The 24,306-nt window shown below is 41.6% G+C and overlaps 1 protein-coding gene across 1 annotated transcript in view; it reads left to right on the top strand.

Annotated features, from left to right (window-relative positions):
- Positions 1-24,306, top strand: part of METTL25 (methyltransferase like 25) — a 1,435,064-nt gene that overhangs the window by 579,433 nt on the left and 831,325 nt on the right. The window contains exon 6 of the mRNA XM_044088437.1: positions 16,822-16,916. Coding sequence (XP_043944372.1) covers positions 16,822-16,916 — 95 coding nt within the window. The remainder of the gene's footprint in view (positions 1-16,821; positions 16,917-24,306) is intronic.

The following is a 24,306-nucleotide window of genomic DNA, read 5'->3' as shown; positions in this document are numbered from 1 at the left end:
ACTGAATTTCTTCCCAATTACTGATTGTCATACTGAATGGAGAATTGCGATAAATTCTTTTGTAACACTGCTGGTAAGTTATACTTTTATGGCATAGTTAAGAGCTTCATGTATTTTACAAATGCAGCTGTAATGCTTTGCAGATCTTTAGATGTTAAAACATGAGCTTTTAACCTTTTATTTTAAGCATTTTAGAATTAGTCTTAATAGCTTATACTGCTGTTTAAATTCAGTGCACTATTAAACTATTTAATCTAGACATGTTAAATTATTCTTTTTTTATTTTCTTAAGATATAAGCATACATTTCCTATTAAGCACCCCCTCAAACATTGATGAGTGGGTCTTGCACTAAGTTGTGGCAATGCTGACCAACAAACAACAGTGGCAGAAGTCAAACAGCTTTTTTTCTGTATAATGTCTGTTTCTAAAATCTGCCCCTTGACTTTCTTTCAAAATATTTCCTTGACTGTCTAGCTGTCTGTTTGACAGTGCTCACTAAGTGCTTTATCGGCTTTGAAAGTCAGTAAAACTCTGCACATTTTTTTACAACTAGCAGTATAGAGAACAAATTCATCTCTATGCACTACAAAGAATTATAATCACATCTCAGGCTGTAACCTTTCATTGTGTGTTTTCATCATGGATTCCGAGGTTCATCTCTTCTAGTTTTGTTGTCAAGGTGAGTTTCTCGGCATCCATGTCTTGAACACATAACACCATGGTTAGGTTCAGAGCCCCAGTCATAATGTTCAATATTTTATTTCAGTATAGGCAGATGTTCCTTAAACTAAATCCATATTTTCAGCATGTTTTACCATTGTTTCTCTTTATACCTAGGGTATTTTTCATACATTATTTTTGTGGTGTCTGTTGAAATTTCCAAGGAATGTAACCACAACTCTCAAAACAGACAACTACAAGTGCAGATGTGCAGGAACATATTCAGAATCTGGTGTTGTGGTTCCTGTTATTGTTTGCCCTACTCTGAAGTACATCAATCTCAGAGTTACAGTGGCAGTGGAATGGGGTATAGTGATTTTGGGGGTACAAGGACCCCTGCATAAGTTCTTTACTAATGTAATGGTGAGTTACAAATTTTACTTTTTTGTTTGTTAGTTTATTTTTCATTAATTTGGGTTGTACAGTTTTTGGTCTTGCTGTTGTGATAAGAAGTCATTATTCTGAATTGAAGATCATTTTGGTTAATATTCATATGCATGTATTTACGTGTCATTCACCAGTCTAATCTGAGATTTCAGACTTCTGTTTGGCTTACTACGTAGTCTCTTAATAATAATATTTAATACTCGCAGACATTCTCTTCAAATGTGACACAGTATGAAATAAGTAATCCTATAATAGGTTGTTTATTAAATTAAATAAATATCTGTAGTATATAATTGTTTTAATCCAGTGTTATCTGTTCCGTCCACCTCAACTATTGGGTATATTGGAATTGAATGGATCTGAGATCAGCACTTACACAAGACTCTTAGCTCCACCTCTTCCACTTCCCATAATGCACAGCCTACCAGTCCTCAGACCTCATTTGCCACTTTGCAAGAGAGACGTGGTCTTGAGGCTCAGCTCTCATTCCAGTGTCTTTGTCGGAGATAAGTGAAGTTTTCCTTCCTTTTCTGGTTTAGATTAATAACTGTTTCTTTAGGTAATGCTTACCTGTATTGCTCAAATCCTTTGTTTGAATTGTTTAACCAGTTTTTGATAGTTTTTAACATAGTTGGTGGCTTCCTGACAGTGTTCTCTTCAGAGTTATAAAACATTAAGTTAAAGTAAGTTGATGCTTGTTACATACTTCTATCCAGTTAAATAGTTTTTGGTAGATAGATTCAATAGGGAAGTGGTTTTGTTTCTGAAATGTTCTTAGCATAGTTATCTCTTAGTGTGGGCTTTTTTCTTGTGTGTGTAGTGGTTGTGCAGTATCATTTTCTCCACAGAATGTCTGACAAGGCCTCGAACTTTAGGAAGTACATAGCAAGCAGGCACAATTTTCTGCTCCATTATCTACATCTAAGTGTTTTTATTGTTTGGGGGTGGCTCAGTTGGAAGAGTCTTGTGAGCTCTGCTCTTTCTTTGAGGCTCAGACTCTTTCAGACCAGCAGCCTAAACTCATCTTAAAAGGGCCTTCTCTCTGCTACAGCAGGAGAACCAAACAGTTCATTGTCTGGCTCCATACAGTACAAAAAGCTATCTGACAAGTCTTCAAAAAAGCCCAGAAGAGAGAAGGCTAAGGAAAAGGAAAGGAGCCAGAAGTTACCAAGGAGACAGGAAAGAGATTCACAGATCCAATGGCAGATGTTCTTCGTGTTTCACTGTCGCAGTCATTACACTTGGGTTATCCTGCCAGGGGTATCCCTCAGTCGGCCTGAATACCAGAGGCTTAGTATTTCTGCGTTGGTTGCTGTCGCTTCAGTACTGATGTCATATCATCAGTGGTATAAAACCAGGTATCTGACGCCATTACATCAGTCTTTCTTGCCGAGGAGCCCGAAGTAGAAGCAGTTTGCACGAGTGCCAGTCGGGCGCTACCTGAGTTTTTGTTTCCGAAATTGAAGTTGAAGTCTTCTAAAGCTAAGTACCCCATTGGGGATCCTTTTTTCTTGCTCTAACCGATGTTAGAAAAAGTTAACAATTGTCTCGCCTGTGGAAAGCAAATAACATACCAAGAATTCCATCCTTACTGCGTCACCTGTTTAGGCCCAGACCACGACGTACCTTGCTGCTGGTTTTGTGCTTTGTTCAATGCGCAAACTATACGTTGTCGGGCCCTTTTTGTAGCTAAATACTTTCATTCTCGATCTCTGTATTCCGAAATGGCTTTGGTAAGCCATCCGACTACCGATCTTCCGAAAAAATGTAAGGATAAAGAGAGTGACAGACCGCAGTGGTCCAAAACTGCCGACGACGCTTCCATTAAGCTAGTTGCCAGTTAGCTGGTACTTAGTGAGGAGCTTTCACAGCCCCTGATGCCTGCTTTAATGGATTTGCAGGCCGCTACCAAGACCCGTTCGGAGTCCGGTATGCTGTGAGACTCTTCTTCGACTATGGAATCTGCGATGTCTCTACCTTGGATGGGTCTGGAGCCGTTGTGCAGGCACCGGCTTCTGAGGAAGTTCTTCGCACTACCGATATTCAACACAAACTGACGACTTCTTTCGCGTCTTCAGTTCTTTCTAAAACTACCGAGTTTCTAAGGCCAAGAGTACGAGCTGCGCCTAAAAAACCGACAACCCTAACTCAAGCGCCTGCTTACTTGCCACAATCACAGATGTTTAAAATGGCAGAAGACCTTATCATGCTGATTAGAGGAAGCCAGCCTTCCCCTGCTAAAAGAAAAAGAGACTTGTCCCCAGCAGCTTTATCTGACAAGAAGTCCGAAAACTCTGAGGTTTCTGATTATGAAGGCATGCTGTTATCTGCCTATGAGGATTCAGATGCAGAGGAATCCATTCCTTCTACCTCCCCTCCAAAGGATTTTTCTTTTGGTGAAACCCTACATACTTTGAGAGAGCATTTCCATTGGGAATGACAGGGTTATCCTCAGTCCAAAAAGAGACTCAGGGAATTTTTAGATTTACCACAGCACAGACCTTTAACTATCCCTCCTGTTTTTGATGTTGTGGATGATGTCTTTATGGAATCCAGTCTATCTCCTGATACTTTACCCCCTGCTCCCAGGAAACCTGACAGGTGCTACAGAGTCCCTGACTCACACAAATTTATTTTCAAAAATCCTACTGCTGACTGAGCTCATCTCCCAAGGACATAAAAGAATAAAAGGAACTACAGCTCAGAATCCCACCCCCTCGGACAGGGATTCCCAAGCTTTAGACAGATGGGGTAAAAAAGTATATACCTCTGCAACTCTTGCCATTAGAGCATTAAATTTTCAGTTCCACATGCTGAAATATCAGCAACATACTATGGAACTTATTAAGCAAAAAAATGATCTACCTTCCCTGACTGTGCAGAAAATAAAGAATTACAGGCGCTTATGCATTCTGCAAGCCAAGTCAGCAAGCATACCCTGCATTGTAGGTTTGACGCCCTAGAAGCATCTTGCAGGGCAGCAGTCACAGGTTCTGTATTAAGAAGGCATGCCTGGCTTAAGGAGCAGACCTTGCCAAACCATGTCAAATCAAAATTATTGGACGCACCTCTGAACAAGGACAATCTGCTTGGCACCAAAGCAGAAGAATTTTTAAAAAAGATGGAAAAAAAAGCTAAGTCTATGCAGACAAAGATTTTTTGCAAGTGCAGCCTCCAAGATTCAGTAGGCATTGCCCCTCAAAACATTGGTCCTTTCCAGCCCCCTCAAGGCCACCTCAACCTAGACCAAGGGGAAACAGACCCCCCCCCCCCGACTACAGTCTCAGGGTATGCAGAGATCTAAGCAATGGAGTACCTCCACTTCTAAAACAGAGAGTGCTAAGCCACTACCTTATGGAAAGAATTCACAATGACTTCTCAATTCCTCCACTCACCTCTGCTCAGTTGCTTGTGCCCTTAGGAGGAAAACTTGCCCACCATGCAAAAAACTGGACCTCCATCACCAACGATCGGTGGGTCCTCAACGTAGTATCCCAGGGGTACAAATTTTATTTCCACATGCTGCCAATTCCAAAAGGGTTCCCAGACCTTCCTCCAAATCAGTGGGCAGAGGCACAAAAACAAGTTCAGTGCCTGCTCTCCATAAGGGCAATTCAGCCTGTTCCTGCAGAACAGATAGGCCAAGGTTTTTATTCCAGACTATTTCTGGTACACAGAAAAGAGGGCACCCGGCACCCAATCTTAGATCTAGCCATTCTAAACACCTTCCTGGTGGTACCAAAATTCAAAATGCTCACCCTACAGCAGCTTCTCCCTATGTTTTCCAAAGATGCCTGGTTAGCCACCCTAGACCTAAAGGAGGCCTATCTGCACATCCCAGTCAGGGACTCCTGCAGGAAATATCTACGTTTCAGGGCAGGAGCTATGCATTATCAGTTCTCTGCACTTCCCTTTGGCTTATTCACTGCTCCCAGAGTTTTCACAAAATGCCTGGCTCCAGACATTGCATACTACAGACAGAAAAATATTCAAATTTATATCAACGAAAAGAAATCCAAACTAGTCCCCAGTCAAAAAAATTGTATTCTTGGGAGCAAGTTGGACACAGCATCCCAGATGGCATTCCTTACTCCAGATAAACAAGCCTATCTGACAGGCTACTTCTCTCAAATGGCCACCAGAACGCAGTTATCCACAAGGAAAATCCTACAAACTCTAGGGTACATGGTCTCATGCATTCTACTAATTCCATATGCCAGACTGCATATGAGGAAACTTCAGTGGTACTTAAAAAGTCTTTGGTGCCAACATTCTCAGGATCTGGAAACTATCATACCTATGACACCTTGTTTAAGGAAAGAGTTCCTTTGGTGGGCAGCAGCATGCAACCACAACAAGGGGCTTCCCTTTACACAACCCCACGCCACCCAGACCCTAACCACAGTTGCATCAGGCTATGCCTGGGTGCATATCTGGATGGCAGGTGCATTCAGGGCCACTGGAGCCCAAATCAAATTCATCTGCATATCATCCAAAAACACAGGTGGACAGTGGTCTCACCTTCGATAACCACATCGCCGTAACAGTCAGGAAATCCTTCTATGTGGCACACCTCATCTCTAAGGGCTTTTCATCCAGAAAAAAAGGAGGTCATTGTCCCACTGTACTCATCCCTCATTAGACCCATTATAGAATACAACACCCCGTTTGGTATGTACCTCTCAAGACATCTGCAACAACTGGAAAGGCCGCAGAAATACCTCACTAAAAGAATCACAGGCCTAAAGATGCCCTATGCTGACTATCTTAAAAAAACTCCACCTGTACCCTGTCACATATCGCCTACTCAGAGGCGATCTCTGTTTAACATACAAGGCCATGTCAAACCCAGAGCTGTTGGACATGCTACACTTAAAGAAATCCCAATCCCTCAGAGACACACGCTCCAGGGATCTAAACCTTGTCATCACAATGAACAAAACATGCTGGAGGGATAGGTTCCTGACCTAGAGACTCCCCATACTCTGGAATAGACTGCCCATACATGTCAAGCAGAGTGCCTCTTTGGCCCTCTTCAAAAGGAACCTTGATGATCGGATGGGATATAGAAAATTCAGTCCAGCGATCACGTCAGTCGCCCTGCTAGACAGGGGTCCAGGGAAGTAAATACTGTGGGAAGAAATAGCCATGGAATTGTTATGGCTAGGCTTGTATAGGCCCTAGGACCCATAGCCTAGTACCACCCTATGAACCTAAGAGATGCTAGCTGTTCAGCATGCTGTGACAACTTTCAGATCCTACTCTCTCCGGGGCCTCTACTAATCAAAACCGACAACACCACAGTGATGTGCTACATCAACAAGCAGGGGGAACCCACTCTTACCCACTATGCAGGCTAGCCATGACCCTTTGGAACACTGCCTCAGCCATGTATATTCACCTGCAAGCTCAATTCCTGCCAGACAACCAAAATTCTCTGGCAGACAACTTAAGCAGAAATCTCCTAGACAACATGAGTGGCAATTAAACGACAACACCTTCAGCCTTGTGACCCAGAAATGGGGTACCCCGAAGGTGGACCTATTTACCTCCCCCTAAAACCACCATCTCAGCAAATTCTGCACCAGGGAACCTCACAGCAAGGCCTGGAAAGTGGATGATCTATCCTTCCAATGGGCAAACCTCTCAGTCTATGCATTTCCACCTCTACCTCTTCATACTAGAGTGTTACTCAAGATAAGGGAGGAAAGACCAAGGGCATTCCTGATTGCCCCAGACTGGCCACGCCAACACTGGTACCCACTACTGTGCAGTCTGTCACCGTTGCCTCCATGGCACCTCCCTCAGATACCAACTCTCCTGAGTCAGCAGGAGGGACAGTTCTTGCATCCGTAATTGCAGACCCTGAACCTTGCAGTCTGGCTTATTTCTTGACTTCTTCTCCAGTGGCCAGCCTAAGCAAGCAGGTACTGGATGTCATACGTGAAGCCAGACGACCCAGTACTAGAAAACTCTATGCTGACAAGTGGAAAAGGTATTGTTCCTGGATCCAGACCAAAGGAGCAGATCCAGCACAGCCCTCCTTACCTCTCATCCTGGATTAACTAGTAGACCTACTCCACAGGGGCCTTTCCTTGTCTTCCATTAAGATCCATGCCTCTGCCATCTCTGCTCATTACAGCACTGAGCCATCTCTCTTCTCACACCCTCTCATCAAGCAGTTCCTGAGAGGGGCTAACAACTTAAGGCCACCAAGAAGAGCCCAAACCCCTGCTTGGGACCTTAACTTTGTGTTGGAAAAGCTCACGCTACCCCCCCCCCCCTTTGAGCCCGCAGCATCAACAGAATTAAAATTCCTCTCTTGGAAAACAGCTTTGCTTCTGGCCATCACTTCAGTTAGAAGAGTGTCTAAGCTACAAGCACTTATGGCTGTGGAACCCTTCATCATTTTTCATGCTGGCAGTGTCTCCCTCAGGACAAACCCAACTTTCTTGCCTAAAGTGGTGTCCAGTGTGGCTCTCAACCAATCTATCCATTTGCCCCCTTTTTCCCTAAGCCTCATAATAAGGGGGGACGGATCCTGCACTCTTTAGATGTGCACAGACAACTCAGATTCTACCTTGCTAGGACTAAGCCTTTTAGGAACTCTGACCAGTTACTTGTCAGCTTTGCACCCCGGGCAGAGGGCAAGGCCATATCAAAACAAGCCATCTCTAAATGGATGGCACACTGTATCAATTTATGTTACAAACACCATGGGAAACCACCCCCTCAGGGGGTCAGAACACATTCCACTAGAGCAACTTCAACCTCTACAGCCTTTCTCAGAGGAGTCTCTACCAGGGACATTCTGGAAGCTGCAACGTGGAATTCTGTTCATACCTTCACCAAGCATTACCACTTGCCTATCATTTCCAAATCCAGGGTGGGTTTTGCAACTGTAGTCCTGCAGGGCATACTAGCCAGCCCCAACTCTTCTTGACTGCCTCCACCCATTCTTCAGCTTTGGGAATCATCCCAAGTGTGATGACTGCAACAGTGAAATACTAAGAACATAGTACAGTTGTGTACACTTACCATAAATGTAGATGTTCGAGTGTATTCACTGTTGCAGTCCCAGTTTCCCACTCTCCAGCCCCTTGTCTCTCTCTCTCTCTCTCTCTTTCTCTCTCTTCCTCACTCCTTACAGGGCAGTTGGTATTTACTTTTTACTGGTGGTGTTTTCCACCATAACTTAGCTCCCTATTTGGGAGCTCCTGACATTTGAGCAAGAAAAACTGATGTAATGGCATCGGCTGCCTGTTTTTATACCACTGACGACCTAACATCAGTACTGAAGCGACAGCAACCAATGCAGAAATACTAAGCCTCTGGTATTCGGGCCGGCTGAGGGCTACCCCTGGCAGGATAACCCAAGTGTGATGACTGCAACAGTGAATACACTTGAACATCTACATTTGTGGTAAGTGTACACAACTGCACTTTTCTGCTCGGACTCCTAGGATTTCACGTTCCTTGGATCTCTGTTCAGTTTCCTTCTGACTCAGGGCTGGGATCAGGATAGAATCTGGTCCACAAAATTTCTGCTGCCGTGGAGCTGTCCTTCTCCCCTGGGCTGTCACCATCCCTCCCATGGAGAGAGACAGCTGTCAGAGTTCAAGACAACTCACTTCATCTTTTAGATGGAAGAGTCTTATGGGGTTAGAATGATGAAAAACTTCCTGAAAATCCAGATCTTCGTAGGGTTTTTTCCCACTCCCCTCATCCTAAGGTTCGCAGGTCTTGTACTCGTCTCTCCTTTTCTGGTATCTCCTGAACTGAACTTCAGATCAGGTAGTATTGGATGTAGGTGCCGTTCCCCCCCACCTTGTGGTACCCCTGTTAGAGCCAGTACTCTGGCCATCTTTAACTCTATGACTTTACCTCATTTGACTTTGATTACATGGGGTCTTGATGGGTCTCATCAGCTTTGTGCCAAGCCAAGCCACATCAAGGGAGGATCTTCTCTCTGGATCTTTGGACATGAGGATACCTTCCTGTGGCCAACTTTGACATTCAAAGCTTTCAAAAATATTTTCTGCCATTTAGGATAGGAGGCACCTCATTCTCACGTGGAACCACCCAGAGCTATTGCGGTGCTTCAGTTCAAATTTATTCCCTTTCCTTAGGACAGTCAGACCCAGCTTACCTCGGCAAGCCAAGCTCTTGTGTTATCCTAATGCTTCTGGTTCCTTCCAGGATACTCTTGTCTTGGGGGAACACAGGAAATATCAATGCAAAATGAGGCATCTGGACTCCCCTCAGGAATTCCTCACAGAAGGCACTGACATCAACAAGAGAAAGGATACCCAAGATCTCCCCTTGGAAGATGTCTCCGTTAGTGACCTTCTTGAACTGGTGAGACAGAGTGGAGGCTGTTCCACTAATGAACCTTCACAACAGGAGTCGGTGTTCCATAAAACCTTTGGATTTTGCCCATCTAGTTGATCTTGTGCCCCAGTGAACTTGGAAGGAGACAAACATGGTGAATCTGATGCCCCATAAAGCAGACAAAAATTTAGTTTCTGGGATACAACAGAGACCTCATTTCTGATGAAGGAACCACAAAGGAAAATAATAGTAGCAGCAAAAACAACCACAGAGGTTCCAAACATGGCAAATACGATCTTTGCTTTGTTTTGTTGATTCTTTTATTCTAAAAAATGCAAACAGGTAAGCGCTTTCACAGATAACAAACTCCGCTTCATCAGACCATGTTAAACACAATGTAACAGATGACTATTTAAATGTTACAGCAGCCAATCAAGTACAATTCTAGAAGGAAGGGAAAGGTCAGTATACTTAAACTACATACTGTAGTGCAAAATAGACTTGCTTTGTGCTGACAATTGAAAGCAGCTCACATCCACAGTATTAAACACTATCAAACTATTGCAACCTTAAAAACACAATACATATACATACATAAAAACAGATTAATATACAAATAAGTAGCAGCATTTATAAAAGCAGCAACTAATAATAAAATGTCTAAAAAATCCTGCTGATTCCTTGCATGGACAATGATGAAAAACAAAGCCGTTGATATATTGAAAGTCTAAAGACAGAAGTAGTTGAACTGGTGTGACTATTATATGGTACTAATAAAAACTGCCTGATGCTAAATGTATAGTTAACAAAAATGGATAGAATAGTGTGTAAACTGTATGACATGCATATGCTACCAAATGCATAATTGAGAGATATAAATATAGTCAGAGAACATCATGATAAAATATTGATGTTATCATATTAACAGCAAGGGCTAACGATGTTTCAGGGCTCTTGCTTTAAGGAAAGGTTTTATTGCTACCTTGCTGTTCAAACCCGGGGGTTTGTCAGTTTGTAGCTGAATAATCCATTTCTGTTCTATGGATTCAGTCTTGTTTGATAAATCACCACCTCGAATATTAGCATGCACTAACTCTAAAGCAAAGAACTTGAACTTATGACTGGGGCCTGTCTCATTAACATGCATAGCTAAAGCACTGGATACTTTCACATTTCTAATGTCTCTCAGATGTTCAAGGATCCTGTCCTTGAAAGCCCTGTTTGGCTTACCTACGTAGTAGGAAAAACAAGTAATGCAGACACAGAAGTATACCAGATTCTTGGTCTGACAATCCGCATAGAAACTAGTGTCAATAATGAAACCAAGTTGGGGGTGAATGAAATGACCCCCACTGTGTATGCATATACAAGCCATACACCTTCTACAGGTGTAGGTACCCTTTCTGTCAGATTGAGCATAGCTAGGAGGATTCAGTGGTCTATAACAAAGTTGATTTTTGAGAGATTTGTTGTTCCTAAATGTAAAATCAGGCTTATTTCCAATCACTCCTTGCAGTTCAGGTATATTAAGAAGAATATCCCAGTTGGCACTGATAGTATCACATACCATGCTGATGTTACTAGCATAGGTCAAAGGCATTCTAAGCTTATTGCCAACATTCATAGGGGTACGACTCTGATCAACAATTTGTTCAGGAGTCTGTGCAGAGGTAGAGCTATGATTAATACTAAAATATGGTTTACATCTGCCTTCCCTCTCATTCCAGGCTTCAAGTATTTGTGTTTCAATGACTTCTCTCCTGTATCTTCTGTTTATAAATTCTTCCTCGAGTAGGATGAGTGCCTTTTCAAACTGTGCATCCTCATTATGCAGATGCATGATACGGAAAATTTGCCCCAGAAGCACATTTAGTTTGGTATGATTAGGATGCATGCTATTATTGTGTAGAATGTTATTTCTTCTGACACTTTTCCTGTAAACGCTTGTGGACATGGAATATAGGGCATCCCTACTGATCTGTACATCTAAGAACTCTACAAGAGTAGAGAAATATTTGTAGGTAAATTTCAAAAAAGTGTTCACTGCATTTATTTACTGAAAGAAATCCAGCAAGGATTCTTCAGGGCCCTGCCACAGCAAAAAGCGCGTATACCATCTAATCAATGTGCCAAACCTGTCATTGGATAGAATGTACTGATTTTCCCAATTGACCAATGTTAGGTTGGCGTAGCTATTTGCACAAGCTGTGCCCATAGCCACTCCAACTTTTTGCAAATAAAAAACGTCATTGAAAGCAAAAGCATTGTTCTACAAGATAATTTCTAAGAGGGTACAGAGAAGATAAACTTTGCCTCTATTTATATATCTATAAGATTCTCACTACACCTTTCTAAAGATACTGGAAAATATTAAGATACAACCAAACATCCTAGTACTAGGTGATTTCAACTTCCCTGCCATTAGCTGGGGAAACTACTCGTGTACCAACATCTTTGCCCAACATTTTTTGGAATTCATAAAGTCCAACGCCCTGGATCAACTAATCCATAGTCCCACCAGGGGCTCCAATATCCTAGACCTGGTAATTACCAACATGGGAAATCGATGCTCCACACCTATGGTCACCCCCTCATTGGTCAGGTCAGACCATAAGCTAATCACTGTAAACATCCACATCCCACCCCCATTCCCCAGTAAGGAAACCTCCATAAAAAACTTCTCCAAAGCCAACTGCATGCTACTCAAGTCAGAAGTGGCAAACTTCATGACACCCATGCAGACAGGAACTGAAAGTTCGACTGCTGAGTCCTACACTAAGGCACTGTATGAGCACATCCACTCATACATGAATCATGCCATTCCCAAATAGAACCAAGATGCTCTCCTCCAAAAAAGGAAGCCAATCTGGTGATCCTCTGCCATAAACAAACTTTACAACAAAAGGAAGAAACTCTTGCAGAAAAGAGCAAAATCCCACAATGCAAAAAATTCCCTTACCAGCCTCAGTAAGAAGCTGAGATCCCTCTTAATATCCTCCAAAGCTAGTTACGAAAATAAAATTGCCAAAGATTCCAAAGACAACCACAAGGCATTCTATAACTATGTCAATAATCTAAATGGCATTGCTCAGATCTGCTCTGATCTACAACAGAATGAAATTAAATATATTGATCCGAAGGATGTTGCCAATATCCTGACAGATCGATTCAGTGTCAACTTCACCCCCCTCTCACCCCCTAAACGGCCCATTTCAATACCGGAAGATTGGCAAATTCTGGTAATAACGGCCACACAGGTAAAACACGCACTCTCCAAAGCTAAGAATTCAGCAACCATGGGACCAGATGACATCCCGGGCTGTGTACTACATGAACTACAAAATGAACTGGCACCTCACCTAAGTGTCATGTTTAATCATACCCTCACCTCAGGCTTCGTGCCCACTGAGTGGCGCACAGCTACAGTTATCCCACTCCACAAGGGCGGATCCACCTTGGATCCTGGGAACTACCACCCCATCAGTCTGATGAGCCTGATCTGCAAGGCCATGGAATGTATTATCATGGAACTTATAAACAAAGATATTGGCAACCTTCAAACACTGGACCCCACACAGTTTGGGTTCATGAAGGGCCGATCTTGTCTCCTGAACCTTATTGACTTCTTCAAATCAGTCTCCAGAGCCGTGGATGAGGGTAAGGCAGTCCACACAGCCTATCTGGACCTTGCCAAGGCCTTTGACACCATCCCCCACTCTGGAATCATAGATAAACTTACTAAGCTGGGCATTAATCCCTATGTCACTCGATGGGTTGCCAACTGGATTACTGACAGAACCCACACTGTAAAAGTAGCTGACTCCAAATCCAACTCCATTCAAGTGACAAGTGGAGTACCTCAGGGTTCAGTCCTGGGAGCACTCTTGTTTGGCATCTACTTCTTTGAAGTACAGGCAAACACTAAGGGACTCTGGCTAACAAAGTTCGCAGATAACTGCAAACTGGGAGCCATTATTGAATCCCCAAATGATGTGGCTACTCTACAGAAGGGCCTTACAGAAACAGATGCTTGGTGCCAGAGCCATGAGCTCAAGCTCAATGCCAAGAAATGTATAGTTATCCCCTTTGGGAAAAACATGTACCCGTGAATTACCACATAGGTGGCAGTACACAAAACACTGAAAGTATGATAAGAGACTTAGGGACACAGGTGGACAGTGGTCTCACCTTCAGTAACCACATCGCCACAATAGTCAGGAAATCCTTCTATGGCACACCTCATCACTAAGGGCTTTTCATCCAGAAAAAAGGAGGTCATTGTCCCACTGTACTCATCCCTCATTAGACCCATTATAGAATACAACGCCCCATTTGGTATGTGCCTCTCAAGACATCTGCAACAACTGGAAAGGCTGCAGAAATACCTCACTAAAAGAATCACAGGCCTAAAGCAGATGCCCTATGCTGACTGCCTTAAAAAACCCCAGCTATACTCTATCGCATATCGTATACTCAGAGGCAATCCCTGCTTAACATACAAGGCCATGTCAATCCCAGAGCTGTTGGACATGCTGCACTTAAAGAAATCCCAATTCCTCAGAGCCACACGCTCCAGGGATCTAAACCTTGTCATCACAATAAACATAACATGCTGGAGGGATAGGTTCCTGACCCAGAGACTCCCCAGACTCTGGAATAGACTGCCCATACATCTCAAGCAGAGCGTCTCCTTGGCCCTCTTCAAAAGGAACCTTGACGATTGGATGGGAGAAAGGAAATTCACCCCAGGGATAACGTCAGTTGCCCTGCTAGACAGGGGTCCAGGGAAGTAAATAGTGTGGGAAGAAATGACCAGGGAATTGTTATGGCTAGGCTTGTATAGGCCAATCCCTGTAATGGATCTCTTTTCCACTTTGGCAAAATGTCTGGCGAAAACTTCAGAGTCTTGGGTTGGCTACATCGTATAGCAAATTGCCTAGCTTTCAATTAGCCGTTAAGAAACTGGTGGCATTGTCTTTTTTAAATGAGGATGAGGTTTGGGCAACATTTAATTACGTAAACATTAATTTTCCATCTGAGGGCAGGGATTTGCTTACATATACTGTACTGACTGGTATGTGTTAGGTCAGCTTCTTAAATTCAGCACAAGAACTGCATTGACAACAAGGTTGCCCCTTTTTTCAGTTAAGTTCTGGAATATATCCTCCTTGAACCATCTCTGTCTTCCACAAACACAGAATTCTGTGAAAGCCTGGCATTGAAATTTACAGTGTCTGTTGGGGAGGAGGATTGCTAATATTCGAACAGTGATGTCTGTAATAACAAGAAAGCAGATCAGAGTTGGTGAGCTAGGTTTGCAGAAGTCAGTTGGATGTCCGCCTTAAACAAACCAAAACCAAAAAAAGCCAATATCCAAAGCCACAGAACCCAAAACTCTCAATGATGTAGTCGTCAATCAGGTGAAAAAAAACAGCAGCTTTATTAGCACAAACAAAACCACACAAAAATAATCAATAATCCAAGCGCTTTCGCTCAGTTATTACCGAGCTTCTTCAGAGTAACAAATATTTTGTGGTGCCATTAAACCATGTTAAATACTAAATACAAGGTCACATGACATGCCCCCCCTCCAATGTTCCGCCCCTAATCAGTTTTTAAAAGTATAACACATGTTGAAAATATAAATAAATGTAATGATATATATAAATAAAATGTAATGATATTTATTTGGTTTAATAATAATAATATTATAAGAAACATTTTTAACTTCAAGGTTGTGGTTAGGTAGTTATTTTAGTACACCTCACATTTTAACCTGGAAGTGACATAGAGGTGGAGAGTTTATTTATATTTTTACAATTTTGAATATGTTTCATTTTACATTTTTAGATTTAGTTTTAGATTTGGAAGTGACAACACATTGTATGGTATTCAACATGTGTTATACTTTTAAAAACTGATTAGGGGTGGAACATTGGAAGGGGGTGGGCATGTCATGTGACCTTGTATTTAGTATTTAACATGGTTTAATGGCACCACAAAATATTTGTTACTCTGAAGAAGCCCGGTAATAACCGAGCGAAAGCACTTGGTTTATTGATTATTTTTGTGTGGTTTTGTTTGTGCTAATAAAGCTGCTGTTTTTTTCACCTGATTGACGACTACATCATTGAGAGTTTGGGGTCCTGTGGCTTTGGATATTGGCTTTTTTTGGATGTCCACCTTCTCGAGAAAAGTGCAGACTAGTTGCGAGACATAAATGTTTGCAAGATGTTATCGCTAATAAAGAGAGCTATGATATCCATAGCTTTCTGAAGGCTATAGCACTACTTCTCAGAGTCTAGTGTGTATGTATTGCCTTGCGTACGAATCCTACACATTAAACTGGTGTGCATATCACATTGTTAACGTTTGGGTTTATGTTAAATAGCCTGCCTTATTTCAAGTGTTTGCACAGTGTGTATCTTAATGTATTATTTCCTTTTATTCTCTTTACTTTGATTTGCACACCCTAGCAAGCTGAGTTGAATGGGATTTACTACTGTAGGTGACGGTGTCTGAATTCTATTGATTTACATTTTACACTTCTGAATCATGTTGTCATCTGTGCTACTAGCCGGGCATTAATTTCAATAAAATTAAATGCAATTTAGTTGTCTGTCAATAAACTGTAATTTTTATGAAGTTGTCTCAATATATTGGGTTTCGACGAAGTGTAATCCCATTAAGTAAATAGATCCAAGGTATCACTTTTCAACTAGAGTGATAAACTGATTCCCTGTTTGCCGTTACATCTTGTAGTTCAGATAGATTTTTTTATCTAGGTCCTTTCCCCCCACAGTGCCTGCTGACCATCAAGCCTTCTCCCATCAGGCTCAAGCCCATCTGTTCTGTACAGATGAAGATCTTGTCTTTTATCAGATCCTGTAGGGTGAGAGCTATCCTTCATGGTACAAAACCTGATAGGTTAACTCTGTTGGGAAGATGTTCCACATATGTAAGTAAAATTCTGAAATTTTTTAGAAGCTCCAGGTGCCTTTTTCCCATGGCTATAATTTTCATATAGACAGACTGAGGAATGGGCAGCCTCAGAATGCATTTAACAGCATTTAAGATATACAGTGTAGAACAAATTAGATAAATATTATGAACTGATAAGCACCTGCTTATCTAAATTGCTGCCATCAGATGTTTTAGTTAATCCTTTACAAATTTTGGTTTTGAGGCTATAGAAATTCACTGTGGTACTTGCTTCAGATCTGTGATGATATAGTCATCCATTGTGCTACTAGCAGTAGCTGTGTTTTTATCTCATGGCCTGCAGTGCAAGCTTTGGATAGCCCAAATAGTACACCAAATCTGTTTTTACGTTATAAAAAACTTTGTCATAAGGATTACATTCTTCTTTAACGTTTCTTAGGTTGTTCTTTCGGTCCATGGGGCTTTCCAATGAGCCAGTATTTGAAGAATCAAGCTTGGTGCTTTGGACGAAATGCCCGAATGTCCGCATGCTTGGTAATTTTTTTTTTTCTTAGCTTTATTGCTAAGTTGTGTCATTTTCTCTTTGTTGTTATTTTCAGTTCAGAAAAACGGTTATCTCTGTTTTCGTCTGACTCTTGTCACAGTTATACAGCTTTGTGTTTCACTGTCCAGTACATTATGTATATAGTTATTATGGCTTGTACTTAGAAAGAGGAAAGTGTTTTCTGCTGCCTTTAAGACAAAGAGCACCCATTTACAGCCATATCACATGCAAAATAACTTTTAAAAATAAATGAATCTAAAAATGTAATATATTGGTCACTGTGATTACATTCCAAAAAGAAGAAAACTATAGCCTTATAGGGAGTTCTTACATAAGAAGCTTGCTGTTAAAACATTAGACAAATCTTATGCTGATACGCAGATAGCAAAAGCAAACTGCAACACAATGTGGCAGGTTTTGCAATATTGAATTAGTCTTATGCTGACTTTGGATTCAGGACTGTGACAGATTATTTTGATTGTTCCACTAATGCCAACCCATGTCAGTTAGTTTGTATGCTTTGTCTACTTTAAAACATGAATTTCCAGAGGCTGGGTAGAAAAAGTTGGTCCTGTCATAATGAATTATCCCACAGTTTTCATGTTTATTTGAAAAGGAAAAAATTGCAAAAGCAAGAACTTAAAATGCTATTTTAAACAAAATTGCAATAATTGCAAAAAATGTAGAGTAACATGTATTCTTACCATACTGCAGGATTCCAAGCAGTCTTTTGAATCAGTGTCACTCCTTGCATTGCTACACAAATGGCAGTTTAAACTGTCTGTATTGCAAAACATTTCTAATTGGGTCTTCTATCACTACTAGTTCTTGAAAAGGGTGTTAGAATGTTGTTGGGACAAATTTCTTGACATCCATTTTGAGAACTCAGAATAATGATGGTATGATCAGGGACCCTGTCGAAATCTTCTGCTGTACATTCTTCTCAACATTGTTAAAGAATTCTTTGCAAAGTCAAAAATATGGGGGTGGGGGTGGGGTGAGACAAAGGGCAATTGCTACATTTATTCTAATGCACTTAAGAAGTTATTGGAACAGGTTTTGCATCAGCATTCACTTTATGATCAGTAAGAAGCATGAAACTCTGCTCTCTGAAATTATTGACTGACTGTTGTCCTCAGTGATGTTTTTGATGTATCCCATTGCACCCAGCCTCCCTTCCCCTTGCTTCTAGATAGCCTGACCATGTCTCTAAGGTGTTGGGAGTCCCATAAACACCTCTGTAAAAACCTAGAAATAGACCCAGCATTTGTATCTACAGAGTTGTCAAAGGGAGACATTGGGTGTGCATCCAAGAATTCTTTGCCAAACAATAGGGAAAGCAGACTGCTTGACAGGTTTGGTAAGAAAACTTAAACTTCATTCATCCCGGCCACAAGGGCTGCTAACTTCCAGTTCCACATTCTCAAATACCTTAAGTCACTGCAGGAACAAACTAAAGGCAAGTCAGAGGTGATGCTGGATAAGAGCCTGTAGAGGGATATCCAAGACCTGCGCAATATCAGTTGTCCCACCAGGTATCCAGACATTCTCTCAAATGTGATTAGACACATCATGTAGGGTGGCTGCTAAGGGGTGAATCAATCAGAGGCATGCCTGGCTGAGGATACAACCTATTTCAGACAAGGTAAAATTTGAACTCTTTGATACACCTCTGTACAAGGGGTTCCTTTTTGGACCCCCAACTTATCAAGTGTTTCAAAAACTGGATAAGAAAGGGAAACAAATAAAATCTGTTAAAGAATTTTATCTGTCTCCCACTCCCAGATATACTAGGAGTTTAGCCTTCCAGGTCTTGACCCTTTCCACCTAAACATGAAAAAAACAAGATTTCCTAAGGAGAAAGTGGCAAACCAAACAATGTTCCAACCTGGGGAATTCAGGGATCCCACCCCACCTGTAGCTGTGACTATTCCCAACACCACAACTTCCAAATCCCAGTCTACTCCAACCCATTCCCTTCCCCCTAGCAGGGAAGGTATAACTCAGGACAAACATGTCTTGTATATTATAAGAAAGGGCTATGCCATCCAGTTTTGGAAAATACTCAATTTTTTGGGATGCCCCTACCACCAAAACTGCAAGAAAAACTTCTACCTATTTTAAAAGAGCTACTTACTGCAAGAGTCTATTCAAAGAGTGCTCCCCAAAAAAGAGGGCACAGGGTTTTTGTTTCTTCCTTTTTTTGACTCCAGGAAAGAAGGTACCTGGAGGCTGTCCTAGATTTTTTAAGACTAAATAAGTTTCTTGTGGTAGAAAAATTTGAGATGCTAACCAATGAAAGATTACTGACCCTGATCTTCCCAGGGGCATGAGTGGTGACTCTGGAGTTGAATAATGTCTGCCTACATGTTCTTATAGTGCAGAAACACAGGAAATACTTATGCTTTCAGACGGGGGGGTTGTATTTCCAATTTTATACCTTATCATTTAGCTTAGCTACTGCTCCCAGAGTTTTTACCAAATGTGTGGCACTAGTTATTGCCTTTTGCAGGATGCAAAGGGCAATATCTGTTCTTATCTGGATGACTGTCTGATTTAGGCAAAGTCACCCCCCCCCCCCCGAACTTCAGACAACTGTGCAAATCAACATGGATTGATTTTAGAAGATGGGTCTAACCCTGAACTTCCAGAAGCCACAAATCCACCCAAGCATGACAGCTTACTTCCTGGGGGGCTGTCACAGACTCAGTTCAACAAATGGCTTTCCTTCCAAAGGACAGTCACCTTTCTTTTCAAAATCCATCAGAGACCTACGCTCCAAGCATATAATCACTGCAAAGGAATTTCTAAAGACCTTGGGTTACATGGCCTCTTGCATTATAATGATCCCCTTGGCAAAGCCAAATATGAGAAAGTTGCAGTGTTTTCTTAAAAAAGAAATAAAAATATATGAGCTCAACATTAACAATACCTGGAAACTATGATCTCTCTGCTCTCGTGTCTAAACAAAAATATTTTTGACAGGAGGAGAGTGTTTACAACAACCTAAGAGTGTACCTTCATTTGCCAGAGACAACACAAATCCTGACAACAGACAATTCCAACAGGGCATGGCTGCCCCATCTGGAATACCTCAGAGTCCAGAGAATTTGGGTTAGGCAGCAAGCAAAAAATAACACATCAACCTAAAGGATTAAATGCTGGTAATCATCATGGCTATGAAAGTATTCAAAGACAAGCTGTCCCCAGGAACACTTCAAATATGGACAGACCACATATGGTACATAAACAAACAGGGGGAATGCATTCATATAATAACCCCTGTGCAGAATGGCTGTGGATCTGTGGATGGTTGCCCAGCAAGTCAGTGTAACACCAATAATATATTACATCTCTGTTCAGGACAATATGCTGGTAGACTCCCTAAGTCCACACCCATACAAATGGATGCTAAAAAGTGAATTTTGTCTGGATGTCATACGCCACTGGAGTGTACCAGAGAAAGTTTTTTTTTTTTTTTTTGGCTGCAATAGAAAACAGACAGTTAAGCAAATTATGCTTAAGAACCCAGCAGGTAGGGTCATGAAGAGCAGACACCTTCTCCTTCAAGTGTACAGACATCTTCCTGTGTATGCCTTTTCACCAATACCCCTCATCCCTAGGGTACTTCTAAAGGTGGGGGTCACACAGGGCCAAAATGATTCTAATTGTTTCCTTCTGGGCCAAGCCACATTGATTATCCTTTCTCTTGACCTTCAGTGGGGAGAAAACAGAACATTGCCACCAGTCATGGGCTTTCTCACCCAGAACAAGAGTTCTGTCATATATCCTAATCTGAGGACTCTGAAACTTACAGCTTGGAAAATGGATTCTGACTCCATCTATTCTATCTTACTCCCAGGATGTCTTATCCATTCTGAAACAGGCTAGAAAACCAAATACAAGAAAGTCATATAAAGCAAAATGGTAAAGGTTTTCTGTCCGGTGGCAGTGCAGTGCTGTTCTCTGTTCTAAAACCAAACTAAAGAAGATACTTGAATACCTCTGTTACCTCTTCAGACAGGGGCTATATTATTCTAGCATCAAGTTTCATGCTTCTGACATGCCAGCCTGCCTCACCCACTTTTGTGCACCTGTTTATTCCTACCCCAAAACAATTTCTGAAGGGGATAATATACCTCAGGCCACACCCAGAAGGAAACCTGTTCCCCCCTCCCAGGATGTGAATTTCATACTTGAAAAATGTACTCCGTCACCATTTGAACCGGAAGCCTCAGCCCCTGTCAAACGATTGACATCTCCCTGCTTTTAGTATTAACTTCAGCCACGCCTGTTTATGATCTCTTCAGGTTGGTTTGTGCAAGGAGCCATTCTTACTCTTCCATAGGGACAGAGTCAGAATGAAAATGGATCTCTCCTTTATGCCCAAGTTGGTCTCAGAAATTTCTTTAAATCATGGCATTCACCTCCCTATGTTCTTCCCAAATCCCTAAAGTACGAGCACGAGAATATTGCAGTTCATGGATGTACAAAGACAATTAAGATTTTACTTCCACAGGACTAACTTCCCAAACAGATGATACCAGCTTTTGCTAGCCTTTGCAGAGGTCAGTAAGGTAAAGCAGTTGGCAAACAAACTATTTCCAAATGGATTATAAACTGCATCTCCTTCTGTTACTTTCAGCATAGTAAACAGCTTCCTGATAAGGTGTGAGCTCATTCCACCAGACATAAAGCCACCACTATGCATTTTTGAAAGGGTTACCCATATTGGCCATTCTAGAGGCTGCCACATGATCCCGTGTCTACACCTTCACCAAGATCAGTACCTTGGGTCCATCTCGAGGTCAGATGTGCCTCTGCTATCCTACAGAGCCTGCTGTCCCTGGATAAGATATCTGCCCAAACACAAAGAAACTCTGTGAGTCTTCCCAAAAATGAGTACTACAACATTGACTGTGATGAACATAGTACAGTTGTGCCTCTAACTTACCATAATTGTAGTAGCTGAATATTGTTGGACCATTTCCACCCTCCTTCTCCTCTCTCTTACTACCTCTGGTTGGGGTGTGTTTCCTCATCCCATTCATCACTCCTACCCTTTTTTTTCCTTTCCCCTTAGGTCAGATATCCTGTCTCATAGTAGGGACATTTGGGAAGGCTAAGCTCCACCTCAGGACTGTCGCATTGTTTAGTCTAAAAATGAAAGGCCTGAAAATAGCCCTTTTCATACCCCAACATTTAGATGTCAGTTTGCAATGGAAGTCCACCATCTTGGGGATGGTGAAAGACTATGATATTCAGGCTGGCAGTGGGCTTCTGCATGGCAAGAAGTCCCAGGAATTAGTACTGCAATTTTTAATCTGCTTGAACATATACAATTATGGGTACTTACATATTATCGCAACCAGATTTTCGCGGTAGTAGTGGTTGCTTCCCGACATTAAAATCTGACCGTTGATGTTGTAATCAAGTCATACAATCTGTTTTCTTTCACACTTATGGTTGTTTTATTGCAGGGTTATCAGGTAAAAATTAAAAACTAAGTTTGGTTGTTTATGTATGCACTTCCCTGGCAGCATGTCATGTGAAACCTATTTTGTCCATGCAAAGCTCTGGTTTGAAGCACTCCTGACTACAATCTGTGACAACTTTCCCTGCATAAAAAAAAAAAAAAGAAGACAAAACCAGGAAATGAACAATCCACATATTTTCGGCCCTAATACCTTCCAGAAACCAGTGAAGCACAATCTGAGTTTGTCTGAGGATACCACCATCAACAACACAAAAACGACGCACTGCTGAGAAGTTCTCCCATCAGAAATAAACCCTAGAATCACCTGCCAACATCATCCACCAACACTTTTGAAAGACATTCCTTAGTGCAACTTGCTGTTACCAAAACTTTCCTTTCAAGTCTGTATGCAAAGTGTTAGAATTAAAGACATTACCTAAAGCATTTCCATATATGATGTGGGTGCTTTTCTTGGCAGCATTCCTTCCTTACAGTCACAGAATTCCTTTCGTCAGTAACACAGCAGCCGTGAGAAATGAAGCGTGCGTGTGTAATGCACCAAAACAAGAATAATCTCACATTTATTTCTCTTCCAAAATATATCTCAAGCTTGTTTTTTCTTAGTAAAGAAGTGAAATTACACCTTACAGTGTTTCCCGCATTCCATTTCATTGCAGCATGCGAGTTTCGCAACCGCGAAAATGTGGTTGCGATAATACGTAAAACAACTTAATTTACCGAATGAATTAAAAAAACGGCTGTTCTAATCTTTTGTTGTTCCTGACCTTTTCTGGTGATCAGATAGCAACAGGATTGTCAGAAGCATGCACTATATCACAGAAAGTAAGTTTATGTGACAGATTGCCAAAATGACTGGAGATCAGAAAACCATAAAGCATTTTTTGAATGCGTGCTTTTCAATCCAGAATTGCAGATAGAGTTTGTAGTGCAAATTACTTAAGTTTATAACATTCTGAGGATACGCTTTGATAGTTTTTAGTGAAGGACTATTTTGTAATAATATACATTTTTTACAAATTTTTCAAAAAAACGTAAAGCCCAACAACTGTTACTGTGAAAGGTTAATGGAAAGTATGATGACAGTCACATGCACAACACATCTCACATCACCACATGTTGTGTTCTTGCAGAGGTCAAAACTTAGCATGCGTGAATGAACTCCTGACTACAATTTTTTAGCATTTCAAATCCCTTAAGGCAAATATCTGTGGAAAATCATGGTCTTGTCTGTTTTGGTTTTGTCTATTGTTTTCCAGCAGGATCCATTTGTGGTGCTTTGCTATTGGAGCTGAAGGGGGACCAGAAATGTTGATTCATATTTAGCTATGTATGCATGTATGTTTAGGTGTGAGTGTGGGTTTGTATATGAGTGATGCATGTCCATATACGCATATGTATATGTGTTATATAGGTTCATACTAGGCTATTTGCCCTAGGGCATTTATAAGCCTAGCCAGAGTGTGTTTGACTTTCGCCAGCCATTTTAAATGAATTTTGCTATGCCCTTTTTCGAGGTTAGTGTACTGTGCCTCTGTCTAACAGTGACACAGAAGTGATACCCGGGGTAAACCTACTATCTCCCATCCATTCATCAAGATTCCTCTTGAAGAGAGTCAATGAGGGACTCTGCCTAACCTGGACTGGGATTTTATTCCAGAGTGAAGGGAGCCACTGGGTTATGAATCTGTCCCTCCAGCATGTCCTATTTATTTCAGTGCTGAGGTTCAAGTCTCTCGAGTGCGTAGCTCGATGGGATTTGGATTTTCTGAGGTGCAGCATGTCCATTAATTCCGGGTTGGACATGGCTTTATACGTCAGGCACAGATCACCTCTGAGCAGGCGGTATGCCACTGAGTAGAGCTGGAGTTTCTTTAACTGGGCAG

Source organism: Protopterus annectens, chromosome 11.part0, assembly GCF_019279795.1.
Source record: "Protopterus annectens isolate FY-2018-M chromosome 11.part0, PAN1.0, whole genome shotgun sequence".
Taxonomy (NCBI): domain Eukaryota; kingdom Metazoa; phylum Chordata; order Ceratodontiformes; family Protopteridae; genus Protopterus; species Protopterus annectens.
This window is presented reverse-complemented; position numbering and strand designations above follow the sequence as displayed.